Raw genomic sequence first — 10,609 nt, forward strand, 5'->3', positions numbered from 1 at the left:
TGGGCTAATGCGTCAGACTGCAAAGTGGTTTGAACTGCAAAGTCAGTGGTTCAAGCTCACCAGCTGCTCCTTGGAAATCCTATACAGGACCGCTATGGGTCGGAATCGACTCAATGGCACTTAACAAAAAAATACAAAACAAAACAAAACACATAAAAACATGGCATGAGGTGTGGTTCTATTCCCTGAGATGGGCATTCCCATCCATGAAGTGTGAAAGGGGGACAGGAGATGTCTCAAAATGCCATGAAAGACAGGAAAATGAGAGTAGTCAGAAAGGGCGACTTCAACATTTCAGTGCAGAGAGACTAATGGCTCTTTGCTTGCATTTTGCAGTTTTCCTTTTTTTTCCTTTCATTAAAGATTTACACCCTTGGAAACCCTGTACAGGGTCGCTATGGGTCGGAACCGACTCGACGGCACTTCACAATCACAATCAAAAAAATCAATCTAGAGTAGTCAGTGACTGTTAAAGGGAATGGATAACAGCATATACAACAGGAAGCTGACGGGAAAGAGGAACATGTTATTGGGTTCTGATGAGTTGGTTTTCAACTCCTAGAAACCCCAAGTGACCAAAGTCTATCACCATGTCTTATGCACATGGAGCTCCTTGGTTTGTTTGAAATATCAATCTTTCAGTATCTAAGCACTTAACAATAGTGCCACCAGGGTTCCTTCCAACAACTATGTTGTTGTTAATGCCATCAAGTTGACTCTGAATCCTAGCAACCCTGTACTGAGTTTCCAAGGAGCAGCGGTTCAAACCGACCTTATGGTCCAGAGCTATCTCCCGCAGTGCCACACCAGGACTCCTGCTACTAATATAATTATATCAACAGCATTTATGGCTAATAATCCTATTCACTGAATCCCAAGCACTGAGACCTTTTCCTGTTTAATGCACAGAGTGTTTAATTAATTGAAGGCCCAGGAGAACATGGCTCAAATCCTTTTTTCTTTCATGGATAGATCAAAGTGCTGCATCATTTGCCTCTAAAAACTATCTTAGGCATGTGCCTGTCAACTGGCCTAAATGCTAGCATTTGCTAATAAAATAACGCTCTATCAGTCAGTGTGAAGACAAAAAAAAAAAGTTTGGGCCATCCTCTGCTCTCTCAAGACTCCATGCAGTCCATCTTCCTTCTACTTCTGTTTGTGAAGATGTACCCTTCCAAAGCTCATATCCTGAGATGAACAGTTTTGTTTGTATTAAAGCAGGACATATAGTTTCAAAAAATGTGCCCATACCATATTCTTGGAAATTTCTTGCTCAACTGGTTTTATGAGGTGGCAATTGTCAAGGGTCCATCACCAATAGATACTAATGACAGAGGTCAGAAGAACTTGAATGATGGAATGAGAATTCCAGGTATTATTGGGTTGGATGTGATTAACATACTTAACAGGGAAGTGTCAGAACCTTGTTAGCACTTTTGGGAAGATCACTTTGCAACAATGCACAGGGCCAATGCACTCAGGTGTGCAGGGAGTAGACGGATGGTTACAATACACTCATCAGAAGGACATTTAGAAGGTTTGAGGAAAACTTACTCTAAGGAAATATGTGAAAATATTCTAGTTTTCTAGACTTGGTCTACACATATGGCCCTATGCTTCTGTTTTGTTGTTGTTGGACTCAAGTACTGTTGAGTCAGTTCTAACACATAGCTGTACTGCATTGGTTTCAAAGAGTGGCTGGTGAGTTTGAATCATTGATCTTTTGGCTAGAGGTCCTGAGTTGGACAATGAATAAGGAAGACCTTAGAAGAATTGATACATTTTAGTTATGGTGTTGGAGGAGAACTCTAAAAGTACCATGGACTCCTAGAAAAACAAACAAATCTGTGTTGGAAGAAGTACAGTCAGAATGTTCCCCTTAGAAGCCAGGATAGCCAGACTTTGTCTCTCACACTTCAACATACTCTCAGGATGAATCAATCTCTGGAGAAGGACAACTTGCTTGGTAAGGTGAATGATTAGTGAAAGAGAGGAAGACTCACAAGGAGATGGATTGACACAGTGACAAGAGCACTGGACTCAAGTGTAGCAACCATTGCTAGAACCGCACAAGACTGGGCCGTGCTTCTTTCTATTGTGTAACTCAATGACACCTAACAAGAACAAGTCAATGAAGACATCTAATCAGGTGTGTAAGTTCCCTGTAAAGGGAAACTTAGTGGTGCAGCTTGGTTATAAACCAGAAGGTAAGTGGTTCAAAACTACCAGCTGTTCCACAGAAAAAGATGTAACAATCAGCGTCCATAAAAATCATGGACACCTTAGGAGGCAATTCTATGATGTTGCATAGGGTTGCTATTAGTTGGAATGGATTCAATGGCAATGGGCTGGATTGAGTAGTGCAAACAGTATAACTGTAAGGATGAGCATTTAAGTTCACCCAGAGAGGACTCAGAAGAAAGGCCTGGAGATTAACTTCCAAAAATCAGCCATTGAAAATCCTATGAAGTACTGCTCTGACATACAAGGGGTCCCCAATGATTGGAGTTAAATACTGGTTTGTCTGGATCATGTTTGAAGGTGTATAAAGAGACTACTAGAAATGAATCATAGATATAAAAATCATGTGTAAGCTTGCAAACTTCCCAAAATTAAAGCAGTGTGTGTTTCCTATTATACTTATGACATTAAAAACATGATATATGAATTCTATTCAGGAATATTTGGTGGAGGAAAGAAAAAGCAGAGGAAGCTAAGGGAAATAATTGTTTAATTATTACCAGAATTTAAAGTATTAAAAAATAGGTCAATGTGACTGTTTTGTTCTGCTTCAGACATATTAACAAACATCATGAAATCAGAGAACTACACACATGTCCTGGAATTCCTTCTTCTGGGCCTTTCACAGGATCCAGAACTGCAGCCCTTCCTCTTCGGGGTGTTCCTGTCCATGTACCTGATTACTGTGCTTGGGAATCTGTTCATCATCCTGGCTGTCAGCTCTGATCCCCACCTCCACATCCCCATGTACTTCTTCCTATCCATTTTATCCTTTGTGGACATATCTTTAACTTCTACCATTGTACCCAAGATGCTGCTGAACATCCTGACAGGGAACAAAGCCATCACTTACACAGGCTGTCTTACTCAGGGATATTTTTATCTGGTTCTTATGTGTATGGACAATTTGCTGCTGACTGTGATGGCCTATGACCGGTATGTGGCTATCTGCCTCCCTCTGCATTACACGGTCATTATGAATCCCCACCTCTGTGGGCTGCTGATTCTACTGTCCTGGGTCATTAGCATCATGAATGCCCTGCTCCATAGTCTGATGATACTGCGTCTGTCCTTCTGTACAGACCTGGAAATCCCTCACTTCTTCTGTGAGCTTCCTCAGATCATCAAACTGGCCTGTTCTGATACCCTCATCAATAACATCTTGGTGTATTTAGTAAGTAGCATATTGGGTGTGGGTCCTGTCTCTGGGATCATTTTCTCTTATGTTCGCATTGTCTCTTCTATTCTGAGAATCCCTTCAACTGGTGGCAAGTATAAGGCTTTTTCCACCTGTGGGTCTCACCTGTCTTCTGTCTCCTTGTTCTACGGGACTTCTGTTGGAGTCTACCTTAGCTCTGCAGCTCATCTGTCCCCAAAGATTTCAGCAGTGGTCTCTGTGTTGTATACAGTGGTTACGCCCATGATGAACCCCTTTATCTATAGTCTGAGGAACAGGGATATAAAAGGCGCCTTGAAGAAAATGATTTCTACAATACCTTACTTTTAGTGATTTTGTTGGACACAGGTTTCTGTAAGTCAAAAGAAATGAAATGCCATGTATGTTAGAGACTGTGACCCTTCTATAATTCAGTTCTTACAATCAGATACTCAATAAATGTGCTGTGAAGTCAAATCGTTTTTTATTGACTTCTGTTTCCTAAATTACAAGTAAACCAAAATCACCACCGTTTTTGTCAAGTTGATCCTGACTTAAGATGACTCAATGAGATCCAGAGGAAAACTGTTCCACAGCGTCATCCTGCCTGTAATCTCTATAGAAGCAGATCACCAGCCTTTACTCCTACGGTGCTGCATGGACTTGAGCCTCCAACAACTAGGTTAGTAGTTGAGTGGAAGCTATACCACCCAATTATCAAATAACGTAACACTCTGAGTTCAGTGTCTCTATGTGTAAAACAAGCAGTGTCATGTTGCATGTTAATACTAGTATTAGGAATTGCAGAACAATTGCGGCTTATGTATCCTGGCTGCCCACAAGAGTAACAATTAAAATCGCCTTTGGCTGACTTTTGAGGGTCCCCATGACCCAACCTTTTAACAAACTGTGGATAAGTTTCCCCCTGCAGTGCAGCAGCAGTAGCAACACCCTGTAAAAAGGAGGGGTTTGCAAAGGCAGACAAAGTCATTCAAAGACCCAGATTTTCGCACAGCGTGGAGAAGTGCTTGGCAAGCAGAATTAGCATTCTTAAAGGCCAATTGTTTAGTCATGAATTCTGCTGTTTCCTCATTAACAATGACCCTTTTAACTGTCTGCAAAAGATGAGCTACAAAATCTTCATAAAGCTCATCTGATTTCTGTTTAATCTCACTTAAACCATCCTTATTAGTAGTGGGAGGCAAAGTACACCAAGCCTGAACTGCAAGACAGGAACATCAGTATAAGGTGTTTTTATTCAATTGATGCAATTGATCTCTAGGCTGCACCCATTCTCCCTTGCCCAAAAGCTTAGGGAGGGCAGAAGACTCATCTCTAGCAGAGACCTCTCTTTTAGCTTGATCTTCATATTCAGACTTCCACAACAGAAAATTACCTCCTGTGAATCAAGACTTAACCACCTGTGTCCAATCTTAAGGAGCCATCCACTTGCTAGCTAAGCTTTCTACAAGAGTCATGGTGTAAGGAGAGACAGGACCATAGTCTCTACAAGCCATTTTAATCTCCTTAAGAACTTTATAGGAAAGAGGTTCCCATGTAGGATCCTCCTCATCATCATCCTGAAAGATGACAGGAAAGCAAGTGGAGAAAGTGGTATCACCACAATTCTCGGCTTCCTTAAGAGCTCCTCGAAACCCAACTCACAGGAGAGGAGGGGGAGGTTTGGAAGAATTCTTCGGTAAAGGAGATTTGAGCTTAGGAGCTCGCCCCTTAATTGAACCATGACTAGCCTGTCGAGAGAGTAAAGGACGGGAGGAAGGCAGCTTTTCCTGAACACGAAAGTCCCAATCCGCCAAATGACATTTATCAGCTTCTTCCTCCGACAAGATCTGATCCTCGGAGTCTAGTTTATCATGCCCAGGATTGTCAGATTCTAGGTTACTATCATTCTAAACAGGAGAGGCAGAGGATTGGGGAGGCAAGAGAGGAGATTTCTCCATTAATGAAGAGGAAGTATGTGTAGCTTCATGACGAGGATCTAAAGTGTCACGAAATAATTTCCAGAGGTCAAATGCCTCCACTGGAACATCTTCAGGTCCATTAAGGGAGTAATACTTCCTCATCTCTATACCAACCTTTTCCCAGGTTTCTGAATTTACAGTTCCCCCCTCAGGGAACCAAGGACAGCAGGTCTGAACAAATTGTAAGAAATGACCTAGCTGGCTGGAGCTAACTTTTATGCCTTTCTTCACTAGCATTTGTTTGATGACTGCAATGAAAAGTCATCTGTCTTTGGACTCTGAATGGCCCATTTCTCTTTCTCAGTTCTATAAACTTTCCACCTCTATTCTGAATCGGCCTATCTGTGCAGGCGGACCTGCAGCGTCCTCTGATGGAGGCTTATCTGCATTGAAATAATCAAAAGAGACTTACCTGCTCATGCCTGATAGGAGAGGAGACACAGCGTCCTAGCTGTGCCAAAACAATCAGAGAGGATTACCTACTCATGCCCCACATTGGGCACCATTCATGCGGGGAGTCTAGCTCTCCGCGGAGGTAGTGGGACACGTGAGGAGACATGGAGTCGGTAGTGAAGAAATGAAAGAATGAATGAATGAAAGGCTTTCTCAGTCAGCTTGCTGTTGCTCTGCCTTCTGCATTCTGCTTCTGCTCTCTGCTCCTGCTGCTTTCTCTGCCGGCCCAGCTCAGCAAATCTTTATTTTTATACTTTAAAACTACACAGTGCATGAATTGACACTTTCATCTTTTCTTGAATTATTACACAGTCACAACATTCTTGCACCTGGTCATTAGACAACCTTGAAAAAAATACTTCTGTGATGTTCAGACTGACCTTCATCTCCTTTCCCAGTATGTGAATAAACTGTTTCTTCTTGTTTCTAGTAAAAGATTATCAACTTTCTATCCTACATAGTGTACTATTATTTTCATAATAAAGGTATTCATTAAATCACTTGGAAGCTATGTGGCATAAAACCCAACCTGGCTACTTGCTGCAAGAAGTGTAGATTATCGATTCAAAACTATCCTTCACTTAAATTCATTATTGTCTGCTTGTTTATGCAGGTGCTTGTACGTAGGGGTTTGTGAATTCTAGCTAGTGACTAATTGTGGTGAGGTCTATGGGAGTAGGTCAGCTTGACTCTAAATTTGTTATCTGTTTTTGTGGTCTCACAAATGCAATTACTTAGGTTTTCTATGAAAGGGAGTAATTTACACAATTCTCTTTGTATTCAATCCACCGAAGCTGAAAGCAATTGTTGATAAGCCAGTTTTTCCTAAGGTTTGTAGAACTCATAGTGAAAGGCTGTGAATATTGCCATATTATATATTTTTACAAGTAAATTCAGAGTTAACTTGAAGGGAAGATAGAGACTAGCTTTTGAGAGTCATTTGCTGTGCATACTGTCTCTCTCCCCGCTGTGGCCATGCCGAGCAAGGGGAGTTAAGCGCTTCCGGCAAGGAATGTTAATGAGATTATTCAATGTATTTTATAGTAAATCCTCTGATAGCCAGAACCTGTCAGAGAATAAAAATTAATACTTTCCACTAATAGATAATGGTAAACAAGTGATCAGTTGTAATGGCAAACAGAAATATTGCAGAACCAGAAAAACAATCCAGTCTCATCCTAGTTCCAATTGTCATCGTTTTCACTGTATATATGCATTAATAAGTCTGTATTAGAAAAAATGTAATTAAATAGGGAACAAGGAATTACAAGGGAGCTCCCTATACTTTATCCTTAATTTTTCAGTAAGCTGAAAACTACTCTAAAAATCAACTGCTTTCATTAATGTCTTAATATTCAATGAATTTATATCATGTGCACAGTCTTGAACTTAGTGAATGTACAGTGGACGCCCATTTGCTTCTATACTAGTATATTGATTAAGTCATCCTTAACATCATAAGCATGCGAAAGCTGGACAGCGAATAAGGACGACCGTAGAAGAATTGATGCTTTTGAGTTATGGTGTTGGAGGAGAATATTGGTGAAAGTGTCATGGGCTGCCAAAAGAACCAACAGATCTGTGTTAGAAGTGCAGCCAGAGTGCTCCTTGGAGGCCATACTTCGAACATAATGTCAGGAGGGACCAGTTGCTAGAGAAGGATATCATATTTGTTAAGGTAGAGGGTCAGAGAAAAAGAGGAAGACCCCCCAACGAGATGGATTGGCAAAGTGGTACCGTCGATGGACTCAAGCATGGCAATGGTAGTGAGGTTGGTCCAGAATCAGGCAGTGTTTCATTCTGCTATGCATAAGGTCGCTATGGGTCAGTACCGACTCAATGGCACCTAACAACAACAACAAACACCACCCTCGGAGTCCTGTTTTGGTGCCATAAGATAAACACTCAACTACATCCGTTTAAACCACAGTTTAAATAGTTAAACCAGTTAAACAGAATTAAACACTGCTCAGTCCTGCGCCAACCTCACAATCATTGCTACAGTTGAGCCCATTGCTACTGCCAATGTGCCAATCCATCTCATTGGAGGTCTTCCTTTTTTTTCTCCAGCCCTCCAAAGGTCCGACCTCTTTAAAGGTCAGTTTAAAACCACAATTTTGTCATTTCAAACACACCAGTTACCCCTTGATAACCCTATACAGGGTCACTATGGGTGGTAACCAACTCAATAGCACTTGATAACAATAGCATCCTCTCCCTTTTCTGTGAATTAACCTCATTTTTCTCTTTGTCCTCATATCTGCTGGGGTTTATACAGGGAAATATATTTGAATAAAAGTCCTTTGTGATTTTTTTACTTAACCTACAGGAACTATAGATGAATGTACTATTTAACAACCAAATATACAAAAGACCTATTTTGATCCACTTGTTATTGACTTCAGTAGAGTTGTGTTGTGGTCATAGAACATATCCTGCATGATTTTAATCCTTGGACATTTATTGAGACATTCATTAGCTGAATCATGATTCCCTGTGTTGAGATCGTGCTGGAATGATATAATTTGCCAATTAGTAATGATGCAATTATCCCCATGACATAATTTGAAGTGATCCACCAATCAGTTGAAAGTGTCTTAAGATAAGATGGAACACCATTAAGCAAGTCACAGTTCTAATCTGATATAAGGGGAATTTCCTGGGATGTGGCCTGCATTACCTTTAATCTTACATGAGATAAAAGGAGAGAAAAATGAGCAGAGAAATATGAACTTGAATATAACCAGGAAAGAAGTTTTGGGAATGGAACATGTCTTTGGACTTAAACTCCCTGTATTCAGAACCTTCTAGACACAGAGGATGATTGATGCCAAAACATATGGATATCTCCAAGGAATGTTGAACCAACAGATGTTATAAGGAGACAAGGATTTTTCTCCAGAGCTAATACAGACATTTCCCCCTAGAGCTGATTCCCTGAATTCAGATTTCTAATCTTCTGAACCACAGACTGCCAAAAGAAGAAGCGAATCTGTGTTGGAAGAAATTCAGCCAGAATGATCCTTGGAAGCCAGAATGGCCAGATTTCATTGTCCATATTTCAGACATATTAGAGATCAGTGCCTGGGGAAGGTTATTATGTTTGGTACAGTGGAGGGTCAGAGTAAAAGAGGAAGACCTCCAATGAGATGGATTGGCACATTGGCAGCAACAATGGGCTCAACTGTAGCAACGATTGTGAGGTTGGTGCAGGATGAAGTAGTGTTTAGTTCTGTTGTGCATAGGGTCTCTATGAGTTGGAACTGTATACTAGTATACTGTGGCACTTGACAACAACAACATCACCCTTTCCTCTTTGTCCTCATATCTGCTGGGATTTATACAAGGACGTGTGCTTGAATAAAGTCCTTTGTGATTTGTTACTTAACTTACAGGAGCTATAGATGAGTGTACTACCTAACAACCAAATAAACACAAGATTTCTTTTTATCCATTTGTTATTGACTTCAGCAGAGTTGTGTCGAGCTCATAGAACATATATTCTTCATGATTTTATTTGTTAAATGTTTATTGAGCCATTCATTAGCTTGCTGGCACCTAACAACAAATCTTCAACACTATGAAATTTAAAAATTCTGTTTGTTAAAGTGGTGTACTTGGAGTATTTCTGTTATGTTGTTATTATTAAGTGCCTTGAATTGAGTCTAACTCAAAGCTACCTGTAAAGGGTTTCCAACAAATGGTTTGTGGTTTTGAACCGATAGTTCTTATCCTGCAGCATAAAATAAGACAATGTGCATTGCTCTACATACATCAAATAGAAATGATGTTTGTTTCTTACAGTTATTAGCTACTATTAAGTCACCCCCAAAGCATGGTGCGCCATGTACAATGGAAGGAAACACTGCATTTCCCTGTAACATCCCCACATGAGGTTACAGATTAGACCATTGTGAACCATAGGGCTTTCACTGGGTAATTTCTGGCAAGTGTGTTTTTGTGTTGTTGGTAGGTGCCACTGAGTCAGTTCTGATTCATAACCACCATGTACACAACAGAATTCAGTCTTTGTTTCCTAACACTTCAAAAGGTCTTTTGTAGCAGGTTTTACAATACAAAGTTGTGATGAATTTCTTAATCATTTTCAAGTCTTGCTGATTTTCACTGAGTTTTGATCTTGTATCAATCATGGAGTGAAGTTGCTGTTGTTGCAAAGTGCCTTGGAGTCAGTTTGCACTCATAGTGACCTCGTATCAGGTTTCTCAGGGGTTTTTTTTTTTTTTTTTTAACTCTTTATGTGAGCAGAAAGCCTATAAAATGATATGGACTGCCAGAAAAACAATAATTCTGAGTTGCAAGATATACAACCAGAATGCTCTTTGTTGTTGTCAGGTGCCATTAAGTCAGAACCGACTCTTAGCGACCCTATGCACACCAGAATGAAATATTGCCCGATCCTGGGCCAAGCTCTTTAGAAGTCCAATTATCAGACAGAGCACACCATGATTTTAAATGTGTCGAGGTCATCTCTGTTAGCCTAGTGGTTACGAGTCGGCCTGCTAACATCAAAGTCAACAGTTCAAAACTACCAGCTGTTCTGCAGGAAAAAGATGAAGCTTTCTGCTCCCACAGAGATTTACAGACTCAGAAAATATATTCAGGGTTGCTATGGGTTGGAACTGACTCCACAAAACACCACTACTACCATACAAAAATAAGTACAAAGTAATACAAGAAACCAAAAGAGACTTTAAAAAAAAATGATAGCAGAGACTCCAGAAACTAAAATTTAGAAACTATGGAGATATTATTGTTG

At 40.4% G+C, this 10,609-nt stretch overlaps 1 protein-coding gene across 1 annotated transcript; it reads left to right on the top strand.

Moving 5' to 3' along the window:
* Positions 1-2,812: 2,812 nt before the first annotated feature.
* LOC102827884 (olfactory receptor 7G3-like) lies at positions 2,813-3,748 on the top strand. The gene has a single exon (XM_006877408.1). The coding sequence runs from the start codon at positions 2,813-2,815 to the stop codon at positions 3,746-3,748; it is 936 nt and encodes a 311-aa protein (XP_006877470.1).
* Positions 3,749-10,609: the final 6,861 nt, after the last annotated feature.

This window comes from Chrysochloris asiatica, unplaced genomic scaffold (genome assembly GCF_000296735.1).
Source record: "Chrysochloris asiatica unplaced genomic scaffold, ChrAsi1.0 scaffold00493, whole genome shotgun sequence".
Classification (NCBI taxonomy): Eukaryota; Metazoa; Chordata; class Mammalia; order Afrosoricida; family Chrysochloridae; genus Chrysochloris; species Chrysochloris asiatica.